Source organism: Apium graveolens, chromosome 11 (assembly GCF_009905375.1).
Source record: "Apium graveolens cultivar Ventura chromosome 11, ASM990537v1, whole genome shotgun sequence".
Classification (NCBI taxonomy): Eukaryota; Viridiplantae; Streptophyta; class Magnoliopsida; order Apiales; family Apiaceae; genus Apium; species Apium graveolens.
Window position 1 is genome coordinate 169,942,587 of NC_133657.1, and position 15,052 is coordinate 169,957,638.

Genomic DNA, 15,052 nt, shown 5'->3' on the forward strand with positions numbered 1-15,052 from the left:
TGAAACCAAACCAATTTCTAAGTTCAACAAAACTGAAGAAATACCAAGTCCTAAGCCAAATCAAATACGAAACAGAAAAAGCTAGACAATGAATATAACTAGATGAAAAACTAAATATCAAATCCTAATTTAGTTGACACCATTTTAACCCAGTGCTCATTCTCCTCTGCATCAAGGAGCATCCATTGTTCTCTATACTTTGCACTCTCACAAAAAATTCCAAGAGCCTTTCGATGCAAGGGATTTGTTGCTCCCCATCCAAGACTATTCAATTTCTCTTTGCATTCTTTAAATGATGGTCCACTATTGGTCTGAACCATCAATTTTAGTGCATTGGTCATCTCATCTTCAAACTTTGTAGTTTTTGTAAGTTTTGGTGATATTTTAGCTTTTTTCTTTCGATTTTCTTGGACAATTGGATTCGAAGTATTTGACCGACTTTCTTCGGTTATTGGAATCTCTATGTCATCATTTATATCAATAATCATGTTCTTCTTAGAGCTAAGCCCCCATCCACTAACTCTCGTGGCAGCAGTTCCATCATAAAGTTGGGTGTAAAGTTCAGGATAGCTCAAAGGTGTGATTTTCAATGTGTCCACGATCTTATTTCCCTGTGGACAAAACAATAGAGTAAATTTATGATGTGGTTCTTAAATTGATTGAATATAAATTAAAAAGTTACATTTTTAAGTTGATCTCATTCTTCTTCTGTGAAGTTGAATGTATTAGTTGTCGGATCATAATAATTCCCAGTTTTGGATTTGAGTCGACACCAAGCAACATATCGGGATCTTAGATAATCATATCGGTTTCTCATCTGTCTAGCGTCAACCTCAAAGTTGTGGGTTTTCTTACGAATTTCTCCCACTTTTATCCATGAATGCGGCTTAAGGCTACTACCTAGCCTACCACTAGCGGTAACTTCCTCAATGCATGCTTCCAGAAATGTTTTAGTTATAAGTTCACACCTCCACAATACTTTTTTCTTTTTCTGCATTTCGCTACCTTGATTTTGGCTATCACTAGCTTGAGTTTGGGGTTCACTAGCTTTGTCCATACCTACAAGAACATAAACCTCATACAACTAGAACATGAACCTCAAAAGAATGAAAATTAATAAGAAATCATGACTGTGTATTACTTTGAGCATCTGACAGAGGGTGGCAAACTAACAATCAATGTGAAGTACACTCATTTATTTGTTTACTAAGCTAACATGGAACCTTAGTTTATTAATTAGTGGAGATTAACTATATGTATGTAACTATAATGAGTAATCTGTAACCTCAAGCTCCTCAAGCTAAGCACAAGGGCCAAAATTTATAACCACATTTCTATGGTACTTGCTCCGTATTAATTAATCGCCTGGTTGTACCTAATTAAAGCACCAACTTGTTCGATTAGCTAATTCCATTAGTACTGCTCACATGGCCTGGAAATATATTAATTCCATGAATACAAGTAATCTGACCTTAATTATTTTTATGTAGAAGGCAAACTTAACTATAGCCTAGTGTATCTTGTATTTTTAACCATCCTTTATACTCTGTCGCCTGGTGTTGCTGTACATGGCCATTATTGTCTTATCTTAGCCAGATAACGAGATATTACATACCCAAAACAAACATCTGTTTTGTGCAGATTACATTATAAAGTTTCTGTACATTATAAAGAAGCTACAGAGTGTTGAAGCAGGAGTATAAAGAAACAAACGAAGTGAAAAGTTAATGGTATTAATAAAAAATAATTAATAAGCAGAGGCTACTTCATTTAGAAGGTGGATGTAGCTCCTCCTCGACTTCCTATTTTATTGGCACTACTAAATATATGATGAATGAGACTCTAAAAAACTGTTAAAGCCTCTTTGTTTCCGGCTGATTATTTAATTAATTTGGAATTTATGTGAGTACTGCACAACTTAAACCACATGTATTCAGGTACTTTTGCAGTCTTGTCTACACTACTACAATTAAGAGGCCTTAGAAGCCTATAGGAATTCAAGTTTCAATTTATCGAGGAAACAAAGTTTCTTTAAGTCACTGATATAGTAGATTAGGTCCTAAAGTTCAGTCACGTCGACGGTGCTAATCTATGTTTTAACTAAAATTCCTTAGTGACTAACAGTTTTATCCTTTAATTACAGATATCAAAAGTTATTATGCAGATGAGAAAAACCAAAAGACATATTATCTATTCCTTGATTTGTATCTCCCAAGTTCACTATTAAATCAATCATGCATATTACCAAAGAGCAGATACATAAACATTAATAAACATGCCTTGACAGAGCAAACTGAAAGAGCAGAACAACCAAAACAAAGGGTAGACATCTCCCAAGCCCCAACCAAATTTTTGAGTGATGCTAATAACAATCTAAACGTAAATTATATTTAATACACATCTACAATCCACAATAATTACCAAAAGGATCACAATAATTATCTATTCATCAACACTTTTATGCATCAATTGCATACACTTAACCTAAGAACATCCAAATCAATTATCGTCCAAATAAACCTATTACTTTAGAATTATATCTAAAGTTCATAAAAATCAATCAACCTTCACAGGAAATAATTATGATTGTACTCGGCAAAACTAATACAGGGTATCAACAAACAGATTTATCCGGAAAAAATATAAAAGAATGGAGGAAGGCTCATACCTGATAGAATTAGAAGCGAAGAGAATTGACAGATGAGAAGAAACTAGATAGCCGATTAAATACCCAAATAGCAGAACTGATAAGAACAAAAAGTAGTGATAAGAACAGGCGCTAAAAAATCTAAAAATTCTGCGAATAAGATGTAGAGGAGAGCTACCTGGACGATTGAGCCAGAAAATTGAGGATGAGTCGTCCAGTGGTTTTTTTGTGTTCGTCCAGCAAGTTTTTATCATCTAAACTGTTATCAAACAATCTTAACGAGGCCCAATCTGAATGAGCCCATAAATTTTGTCATTCAGTTGTTATCAAATGGGCCCTTAGTGTTACATCCTGCAAACTGCAAACTCAGAGTTACGACATGCTTGACTCGTAAGATCGAGAATTTGTAAATATTTTGGATGCATTTTTTCAAGTATGTAATTTATGGTATAAGTATGTAATTTATGGTATATGTAATCATGTTATTTATGGTATGATTATTTTCAGATTGAATTTAAAAGATGGAACATTTTGGTATATTTTAAGTTTTTAGTTGTACAAAATTTTTATTGTTTAACAGGCTTCTGGCTATAAGTATAGGTACAGAGAATTGTAAGAAATATTTTTTTTCCTATTTTTTTGGAGAATATACGTCGGTTCCCATGTGGGCAACATATAAAACATAATCTGTATATGTCGGTTTTAAAAGAACTGACATAAATGGACAAACAATATACGTTAGTTAAAAGAGTTTTACGTAGGCTTTTTGGTATTTATACGTCGGCTACTCTGACTTTTATACGTCGGCTTTTTTATTTTATACGTGTGTTGTTAATCGACGTATATTCTATCTTTTACGTCACCATTTTAGCCGATGTAAAAACATCAACATTATATATGTCCCCCCTCTAACGTCGCCAATTAGCCGACGTATATGACTTATTTAACCGACGTAAAATACCAGTTTTGTACTAGTGAAGGATGAGAACTTCAAGATGATTAGTCTAAATTTTAAAAATATCTATTAATTGTTGTAATGAATTATTATTTCTAACATTGAACAATTAGAATGGAGGTGTAAATTTAACTTTTTAGGTTGTAATTGTGATTTTCCCGGATGGTGGTTTATGATGAAATTTTCAATTTTGGTTATTGTTGCATGCTTATGATTTAGAAATTAATTTATGTACAACTTGTTCTACATTGATATCAATATTTTTTTTTTAAAAACGTGTAACATTTCCCACCACATTCAAGTTATTTCCTATTACATTCAAGCTAAACGGTGGTAGGGACTCGTTGGTAGGAAATGCTCATATTTATGCACATAAAACTTACCATTTGTAAATCAAAACCTACCAAATCTAACGCACTCAAAATCTACCAATTCTGGTAGAAAAAAGAACGTGTACGTGTCAACTGCCACGTGGCAGGACATATGGCAAAACATGTGGATGGGTCCATATACCAACTCATCAAGTGAGTCTCAATTTATGTGACGTGGCAACTAATATGACAGGTGACTTGCCACATTGGTAATCACTGGGCAAGTGGGGGCCATTTGAGATATATGTAGTAATTTTTACTAAGAAGCATTTCCGACGTGAGCAATTCCCACCAAGTTACTTGGTAGGAATTAACTAATTATGCTCATTAATTTCCTACCAAATGCGTGATAGAAATATTCATTTTTCTTGTAGTGTTTTTAAAGGACCGTAAGATTTCTTGGACTCTTCCCTTGACAATCATGAGGGCACTTCGATCTAAGACGATGATGACATCACTTGTTGTAACATATTACTGCAATAATATTAAAAACTATATACTATTACTACTATACTAGAAGTTGCTTGCTCTGCAGCAATTTTCAAAATCCCAGCTTTTGTCTTTAAGATCATTTTTTTGTACTCAAGATTAGCTAGTTTTTATTAACATCAAAAAAATATAGGGGCAACAATATAGTTTGGTTGTATTCGCAAATGTTTTCTACATTTAAGTAAAATTTATTGATAGGATCTATAACATAAGGTCAACCGCAAAAAATTCAATAATACATGTGATATCATATTTAATTGAAATGTGCGTAACGAATACAAACTGAAATCGAGCCGAGTTGCAGGTTTTACCAACCCTAGAGATGTCAAAAGAACCCTATTTCTGCAAAATGCTGCAATTCCTAATCCCTAATACCGTTACGAAAAAGCCGGATCAAGGCCATGTTTAAAAGTTAAAGATTAGAGCGAAATTTTGCGTTTTTGATCATTAGAGATTTAACCAAATCAGTCTTCTAAAGTTATTAGTTTTTGATAGTTTACGAATTTAAATAACGGTTTTGTTGGAACGTGAATAAGCTTTAATCAATTTTGGATAATATTAAGACACCAAGTACATTTTAATATTTATTTAGATGATAGGCAACTACAAGGCACCAACACTTTTGTGTTTACAAGCTTTAGCTTGTTTTTCTTTCTGCCAAGACTATTTTCACTCTATTTTCTGCGGAGACTATTTTCACTCTATTGTAATATTCATACAAGAGACATAGAGGCCTTATTTATAGGGTACTGAATATAAGCGGATCAACTAATTGCTTGAATCACTATTATTCATTACCAGCCAAGACTTGACCAACTCTAAGTCTCTCACCAGCTTGCTGTTATTTCTTTCCCATTGCAATCTTCAAATCAGGTTACCTTATTTCCAGGCTTTCATTCATAGATGCTCTCCTTTATTTTCTGTGTACAGCGGCTGCCTACGTACTTGAAGCAGGTGTCTTTTATATTTCTTGCAAATCTATTTTTCAGCACGGACAACTCATGTGACATGTCCATGTTATTTTCAGTGCATGCATGGGGCACCATTTCCAATCTCTTTTCTTCGGCTCATATTTGAGTGATGTTATTTTCCACAGCCCACCTTTTTTTCTTGGTCTTTTTTACAATACAGATGCATGGCTGATCAGTTCTATAATACACGTATCTTACCACTTTGCTTGTAGATGAGAATTTTCGACTCACCACAGACTCTAGCTGCTAGCATTTATATTTGTTTCCGGAAGATGTTGAATATTGCACTCTTGAGTACTCTTTTCAATATAATCTGGGAACAAGCTGTCTCATTATAAGCAGCCTTTTATTATATATAATTAAAACTAGCTAGCTGCCAACTTTTAATTCAAAGGAAGGTTTGAATTCTAACATGTTTATACTCAATCCCCTAATTTTGAAAAAGCTATATGTGCCTCGTTAAAAATTAAAATACAAATAAATATTTATCAAATAATTTTATGCAAAAAAAATAAATTCGACATGTTAGTGAAAACATCTAATTCAATCCGTTACATAAAACGGCTAGTTGCCAAAATGAACCAAAGTCCATACAGCCATCTCATCTGCATTAAAATACTTCTCATTTAGAAGTCAGTCAGTCATATTTGTAGTTATTCCCTATTACCACATTGAGATGTAGCATTGTTCTCACTTCTGAAAAGAGGGACAAGTGCAATCCAGTACTATCTGAAAGTGTTCAGAACTGTTTAACCGAATAATCGCTTGCCCCTGACCCCAGTTACGGAATTTACTCTACCAGTCAACTTTGTTTAATTGTACAATTAGGATCTGCTTTCGAGCATTCCACCCGATGCCTAGATCTCCATTCCAATCCATTAGACAGATTTCAGAGTTGTTAGAACTTAGAATTAATAAAAAAAAATCCTTGTATTTTAAAGTGGCTTCCCACGCTACAAAAAGGTGACCATGGCCACTAGAGTTGGGTTTGTCTCCTAATGTCAACTTACGATTTATTGAAGACGTAATATTTCATCATATTTATGACAGCGCATAACTTTGTATAAGATATATGTGTTGCGTAAGATAGGCCAAGCATTTTGTACAACATCATGCATGTGAAATTATATGTGATATTGTGATGGATTCGTGGCGTCACTATGATTGACGTTTGGTTGAGTCGCTATAAATTACTGACAGCGTTCGAATCTTGACACCTGATGAGTTCCTAATCTTAGACACGAAGGCAAACGCCATACATTATGTTAGCTGTGACATGCATTTTGATCAGGTTGATCATGTAGAATGCGTAGATCTTTTCGTGACCAAATTTTTACGGAACAAGAATCAGTAACTGTGTGATTTAATGTTTACCACAATATTAATGACATGCAGTCTAGGTCGGATCGTTGTCGAACAATGTTGTAAAAAGCGTACTAAGCAGGGCTTATGCGGAATCGGAGGTAATAGCGCTTGAATTAGTGCATGATCGGATATTTAAACGTTTTTAAGCGGAATTAAGCGGATTTTGATCGCTCAAACGGTTTTTTATTAATTAAATGGGGGATTAGAAATAATTAAAAAAGATTAATGTTATTTTAAAAAAAGGGGTAATATGATATTTTTAAATGTTAATTGTATTTTTTAAGCTGATTATGACTTTGTGAATAATTATTTTATTGGTTTATTATAATACGTGAATGAAAAAGTCATTATTTTTTAATATACACATATTTATTTATTTATTTATTTATTTATTTATTTATAATCCGATTAATGATCCGATTTTAAAACCGATTAAACGTCCGTTGTATCACTTAAATGCTATAAAGTGATCACGCCACTTAGATTCGATTTGCGCATTTTACAATAATGTATATAGGGAAGTAATACAGCCGGTTGACATAATATAATGGAAAGTAAACCCTTGTATCACCATCAGAATGGCCAATCCATTTTATGCTTCACTTTCATACAGTTCTATTCCTCACGATCTTTCCTTTTTCTGGTTGTTAGCTGTTTAAACAATTATTATTTCTCTAAAGTCTAAAGCATTGTCGACTACGCCAAATATGTTTTATTTAATATAGGCAAGTGTGCACATGTAATATACAAATAAAACACGTTATAAATAGACATGCAAATCTAAAATGTAAATACAGATATAGTTCAACGCTTCAACTTGATATATTCAGATAGAAATAGAAAGAGAGATGGAGAAATTCTATATGATAGTTGTTGCTCTATGCTCCATAATTTTATCGATTACAGTGGTCGAAGGCATTGACGTCAGTCCAAAAGCAGTTGATAAATGGTTCAAGGAACTTCCCCACAAGAAAGAAAAGGTAACTAAGCTTCATTTCTTCCTCCACGAAGAAGGCAGTGGAGTTAACCAAACAGCTTATCTGGTAGCCCAGTCCAATATTTCCTTTACATCACCTACAAATTTTGGGCTAGTTTCTATGATCGATGACATTTTAAGAGAAGGAGCTGCACCTGATTCTCAGATTGTGGGTCGAGCCCAAGGATTGACGGGTTCTTCCTCCATGGAGGAGGCCTCTCTAATCATGTCCCTCACTTTTGTGTTTACTACTGGCAAGTACAATGGTAGTAGCCTAAGCTTTCTCGGAAGAAATCCGTTATCGAATAAGTATCGAGAAATGCCCATAGTTGGTGGCTCGGGGGTTTTCAGGCTAGCCCGAGGAATCATTACCACGCAAACCATTATGCTTAACATAACTACATTTCAAGTTATTTCTGAATACAAAGTTATTGTGTTCCATTATTAGATGACACAATTTTAAGTTCCAGATTTCAGATTCTGTTCTTTTAATATTGCTTGATATTCCTTCATTAAGAACGTAGAAAGTGCACTCCTCATATCCAATGTATTGATTCTCTATTACCTCATCTCTGCTGCATTGTTCAGCACTGTTCATTAGTTAACATTCGAAGTGCTATTTCTGAGAATATGTAACCAAGTTATTTTCTGAAAAGAGGGACAAGTGCAACCCGAGACTATCTGAAGTTGTTCGGAACTGTTTAACCGAATACTCACTTGCCCCTTACCCCTGTTATTGTTTCTTACGTTACCAATCAACTTTGTTAATATCAAGTTGTGCATAGTGTAATTTTATATTTAATTAAAACATTGACATAGTACTTTTAGTCTTTATATTGAATGCCAATTTGGATTAGAGCGCCGTTAAAATCCCAAATTGGTACCAAAAATGTTTCCAAATAAAGTCATATAGGTGACATATCACAGTATGAGTAATTTTGATTTGTACTTTCTATATTTATGCCCGTGATTCATCTTATTTAATTGTATTATGACCAATTACAAAATGCCAAGTATAATTAAGGTATTATTTCAAAATTTAATTTGGATACTGTAGCATTTTTTTTATTGACTTAAGGTTAAGGGACGTAATTATCACATCTGTCATACTCTCCATTAAAAACGGAAATCATGATCAATCAAATTAATTAATATAGATCATAGTGTCAAAGCACCATATGTATTTTTTACATGAAAATAAAAGTAATTTGTAAAACATAAATCAAAATTCCAGCTATGAAATAACATATCAGGTGATAATGTATATCCCACAGTGTCAATATAATGATTGACCGTGACAATCCGAATCAACTCCTAATTTCGAATACGAAATTAGTTAAGTTTACTGTTTCAAATGCAGCTAAGTTGGGTGAGCACGAAGTCTATTACAGGCTCCCAAAAGATTATGATTTGTTGGTACACATAGTAGTAGTACTTTACATTATAAACTAAACAAAAGTCTCAAATCTCTTCGATGTAGGACTGGGGTGTTACAAACTCCCTCACTTAAACTGATGACGTCCTCGTGAACAGACAGGCCATAGATCCAGATCGTTCCTCTCTAGCCATTGTGAGATAATACCAGCTAGTTTTGTGTCCACGCCTCTGAATATCTGTCCATTGTGGGATAATACCACCAGTCTTCGTGTCATCACCTCCGGCAACTTGGCGCATCAAGCTTTCGAGAGTCGGCTCTGATACCACATGTAACATCCAAGCTCACAACTGCACATCCGAATCTCTGTCCATTGTGAAATAATACCACCATCCTTCATGTCCCCACCTCCGGCAACTTGATGTGTCAAGCATTCGAGAGTCGGCTCTGATACCAAATGTAGCATACAAACCCATCACCAAATGCGTAACGTACCTAACAACCCACCACAGGTCAGTCCCGAAAAAGCTAGTGATTTGGTACACATTAGTTGTTGACTTGTATCTATAAAGGTCCCAAATGCTCTTATTCTTATCGATATGGGATGTTACACTTATAATATTTTGAATCTTGACACCTGAGTTCAAATTCTTAGACTCAAAATGCATGTAGAGAGGCAAGCAACATTGATTATGTTAGTTGACATGCATTTTGATCAGGTTGATCATGTCAAATCCTTAGATATTTTGGTAGACTAGATTTTCTGTGAGACGATTATCACTGACTGTGTGATTAATTTTTACCACCATAGTCACGATATGCAGTCTATATATGAAGAATATGATATCGGGTCGTAAAAAATATTTAAGGTCTAATGAGAAATGTAGTATCATATTTGTTTCATAAAGAGAAGCCATGGCTACTCTAAGTGGACACCATTTCATTCGTGTATTCATCGCAGATTTTTAAAGTTGTAGAGAAAACATAAGCCTGTTAGGGCCATATATCAAAAAGATCACTTTAATTATCGGGGACTTGATTGCACCACTCTAGTTGAGACTTGAGAATAATGACAGCCCCGTTAAATTTTAAATATTGACCTAACAAAAAGTTGTTGACTTTGACATAAATATCTGATTTGTTTGATTAAAGAGCATGTGGCAAGTGACTAGATAAATAAATAATTTACCATTTATATAAATAACAGTTTTAAACCCATTTAACATAAATAACAGATACACACACACACACACATAACAGATACGCACACAAACGTATATTAACGGCAAGATTGTGTTCTGAAATGATAGTCGTATAAAAAATAAAAAACAGTATTATCCCAGAATGGTGGCAACCATTGCTTGACTTGCTGAAGGTTTCTTATACATGTGTTTCTCTGCCTTTGACAGGCCGAGATCACAATAAGTCATGTTGTTTCTTATACAATGAGTCATGCGTTCTGCAAGAAGACCTAAGATGGCTTTGGTGATGTCTTCAAGGAGGCTAAATCAATCTTTTCAACATGATAGTTGTGAAATCAAAGGCACTCATCGTGAGCAGTCGAGAGACTTGTAAACCATGATTTCCTTATATATCTTATATAAGTTGCAATTTCTAGATTTCTAGCACAATAATTCTTTTCCTTTCTTTTTTTAAATGTAAGTCTTATTAGTTATGCTATGAAAATTTATTTCATGATTCATTCAAACATATCAACATGAAGAATATTATTAACACCAAAACGAAAAGTTCTGTATTATCTACTTTCAAAGAAAACTGAAGCACGGAGTGAATAAAAAACTAAACAAGTGGAGTCGAAGCTGCCTAATCAAAGCCAAGCTCGAGCTTAGAATCTAACAATTTGATTCATTTACTTTTTTATATATATAAAAAATAAAACAGGTAGCCTCTTATAAAAATTAATAATCATGAATGCTCGGTTATGCTCCAGCCCCCCTCATACAATTTTTAGAATTTACATAATGTTGTTGGGAACTGCATTTCTTGGCAAGCTAAGTTGCATAGTTTTTGCCAATGTTCATGATTCATATACTACTGCAGTGTTTATACAAGACCTTGAACTAGATAAGCTCTGTTCCTGCTATTTGGTTTACAAAATTTTTTCGTAATGTATCAGTTACTAGATATATATGTCACCGTTTCTTTACATGAAAGCTTCATCAATCAGACTAACACTTTTTGGTTGAGAACTGATCTCCTACTCTATAATTTCCTGTACATTCTAATTGATGTTTTATAAATTTAGGAATGTGCAATTGTTCCTTCACTTTCAGCTTTTTTCCTTCATCGTCTGTTACAATGCTCTACAACTTTGTACCTTTGGACAAGACATCTTGTTGGGGTTTAATTTGAAAATTACATTTAAATATATGAGTTGGCAGGTAGTTTGTTAGCTTAATCAGTCGTAGCACTTGTTGAAGCCATTTTTTGTTAAGAATTAAACTTTAAGATTAAATTTATATTGGGTATTCGAATAGAGATTACAAGAAGAAAGATGTAAATATGTAAAATATATGATGAACACAATTAAGGTTTAAGAGATTTGGGGCTGCTATTGAGAGTAGGTTAATCAATAATGATTTTCGGATCCCTCTCAAGGTGCTTACGTACATTCATTTACCATTGGAGGTTTGCAACTTGAAATATTAATCGGAGGTAAAAAAAAAGCAGCTCAAAATAAGTACATTCATTTACCATTGGAGTCCGAAAGTTAATGTTCAATCATTGACTATAATCTTTTACCAACATAGGATTTTATCGAATATGTAGTATTGTAGTGGACGCATATGGGAAACCAGTTTTTTGGTGTACGAAATTTTTTCGTTTCCAATAATATAGAGCTTACTGGTATATCCTTCAAGTATCCTATATGTATACTTATTTGAGGCTAGTTTCAATCTTTATACCCAACGCCTTATGAATTGGACTCAGTTTCGTGGGCTATTCATGGATCGGGCTCAACCTGTTTTTGGGTTGTTGATTAAGCCTTCGGGTGCAATATTGACGAGGCCTTCGGCTACAGTGTAAATAGATCATGTTGATCCACATGAGCTTATGCAAGAATAACCTTCAAAAATATATATGAACAAGTTTGACCATTGGAAGCATATTTTTAGTAAATATGATCATCGGATGCAGATATTAAATAGTCTAACATTTGGCAACATTTTAGTCATTGGCAACATCTTTAGTCTTTGAAAACATTCTAGTTATTGACAACATTTCTAGTAATTGGAAACATGTATCAACAAGTCATGATCCTTTCAAATAAGCATGTGTAAATATAGTCTTTGGAAACGAATTACAAGCTCATCCATTGAAAACAAAGGAATTATATTTCTTGCAGCAACATGTCCCCATTATTTTTTGAAGACGATGACTTCAATAAATACTCATAATATTTCATAACCTTCATATTTTTCTTCAATCAGCCCACTAGATCTTGAAAATAAGCTTGACATCCTTACTTCTCGCACCAACAACAAAGTCAATGGATACAAAAAAAATATTGGACACGAAAAATTGTTTAGACATCTGAAGTAAACCCAATACTTGATTGTATCTTTACATCATAGTGATCTTCATGACCCCTAACTGATAAAATATTGTTACTGTAATTTCTTTTTTCCGACGAGTTTTCTCTTTTTTTCTCATTGGCGTGCTTTATAGTATTAACCAACCATCGGTTATAAGTTGTCCTTGTCTTTTATGACGTTGATTGGTCATCATATGCAAGTTTTTCTTGGAATTGTAGAATCTTGAATGGTGGCCGAAGAGTGATTTTTCTTTGAATGAATCTGATAACATATCTTGTTTGAATATTTCAATTTCAAACATCACTAATATTATTTATTTTTGTACAGGGGGGATTCCTCAATGATAAGAAGTATAAGAAGTATTGTCCAGATGAATTTTGCAGCCATTATTATCGATGACGATTCAAGTGGCGGTGGATTTTCCATCCTGAGAGGTTCCGCCGATGATTAAGTTGGTGAATGGATTGTATGTATGAACATGAGTCTGGTAAGATGTTTGATGATCCATCGGTGACTGCTTTAACTGAGATAGATATTCTTCTCTTTTTTTTAAATGATTCTCACAGACGTCGCCAAATATTGAAGCCATTTTTCGTGAAGAACTAAGCTTAAAGATAAAATTAATATTTGGGCGTTTGAATAGAGATTATAGGAAGAAAGATGTAAACATGTAAAAATAAATAAAGAACACAATTAGGGTATAAGAGATATGGGACTGCTCTTGAGAGTATGTTAATCAATAATGATTTTCGGATCCCTCTCAAGGTGCTTACGTTCCCTTAATTATAGGGATCAAGTGCACGTAATTCTATTCAATTTAGGATTATATTTCGGTTATAATTAGCTGAGGCCATGATCTAGTAATTTGGAGGCAAGTAATTTCCATATATCCGGATCCTTCTAAAAGTAAGTTTATGATGCAATAATATTTTCCACCGCTACAGGGATCGATTTTGTCGGATGTTGGATCGGACACAATATTTTTATAAATAACTGATGAAGTCTTCGGCAATAGATATCAATGAGTCAGTCTAAATAAGCCCATTAAAAATCCATTCTTCGGAAACAAGTTTATAGACTCATCCATATGATAAATAATAAATATATTCTTGTATCAACAGCACCAGTAGCACGTTTATAGGTGCACGTTTATAGGTGCATGATGGAATAAGCTTTCGTTTTCTCTATTTCATATCAAACAGCTATTACATATACAAACATGTAATATATATTCAAGATATTTATATTTTACTGTTTTGTCTTGTCTCTCGTGATCCAAGATTTTCAAAGTATTGTCATAAAATCTAAACAAATTTTATCTACTAAAGCCCCTGGATAATGGACATGTTGTGATATACCTTGTTGTTGTGATTCACCTTGTTGATTGGTTAACATTGAGTTAAAATGGTTGAACGACTAACATGAAGAGGATCACCCTGACATTCACATATCTGCACATATAGACATATACACACATGTATATATAATAGTGTATATATATAATATCTTAACTTAGTTGGATATTTATTTTTAAAATAATATAATTTTTCAATCATTTCAGAATAGTCAACTATGCCCCATAGCTTTCCATTAGGTCAACAGTTTAAATTTAATAGGGTTGTCATTACTCTTAACTAGAATGATGCAATCGAGTCTCATTAGAATGATCTTTTTGATATATGATCTCGAGTTTAGTCGCTATTTTGAGATGTATGCCTTTTTTCGTGTATTCATTGCATGTTTTTAGTCGTATAAAAAGCGTAAGCCTCTTACACTGTGTTTGGTAACTAGTAACTACGATTAACCTACTAATATATAACTACGATTTATAAGCGGTAACTAATAACTTTTAAATTAAACCAACATCAGACATTAAATGACTAAACTAATACATTGGATGAGCTTTTTGTAGGTGCACATGCTCTCCCAAATTCAAGTAACTTTTTAAGAATATCTTCATGTATTAAATGATAAGACATTAGGACATAAATTAAATGGAACGAAGCATTGTAATAAAAGCGCAAAACATCAGAGCCATTATAAATTATTGTGCAGAAAACATGCAATCACAGAAAATTTGTATTAACCAACTAGAAAAAGAATAATCGCATTAAAGAACCTCTCCACTCAATAAAAATTGTTTCATATAGGTTGTCTTTAAAAGAAGTCCATTCCGGAGTTGTACCAATGCTTGTAATATTGTCTTCAATAACCTCATTTGTCCCCCCCTTCCATGTCAGAGTCAAGTTCGCATGAATCACTATTTATTTCGGCTCGAATATAATTATGCAACACACAACAAGCTAGAATAATCCGAATTTGAATTTTAGGAGGGTAAAATGACAG

General features: G+C 33.6%; 1 protein-coding gene across 1 annotated transcript; it reads left to right on the forward strand.

Annotated features, from left to right (window-relative positions):
* The first annotated feature begins 7,613 nt into the window (after positions 1–7,613).
* On the forward strand, positions 7,614–8,520 carry LOC141698443 (dirigent protein 22-like). The gene has a single exon (XM_074503139.1). The coding sequence runs from the start codon at positions 7,647–7,649 to the stop codon at positions 8,220–8,222; it is 576 nt and encodes a 191-aa protein (XP_074359240.1). The 5' UTR covers positions 7,614–7,646; the 3' UTR covers positions 8,223–8,520.
* The last annotated feature ends 6,532 nt before the right edge of the window (positions 8,521–15,052 follow it).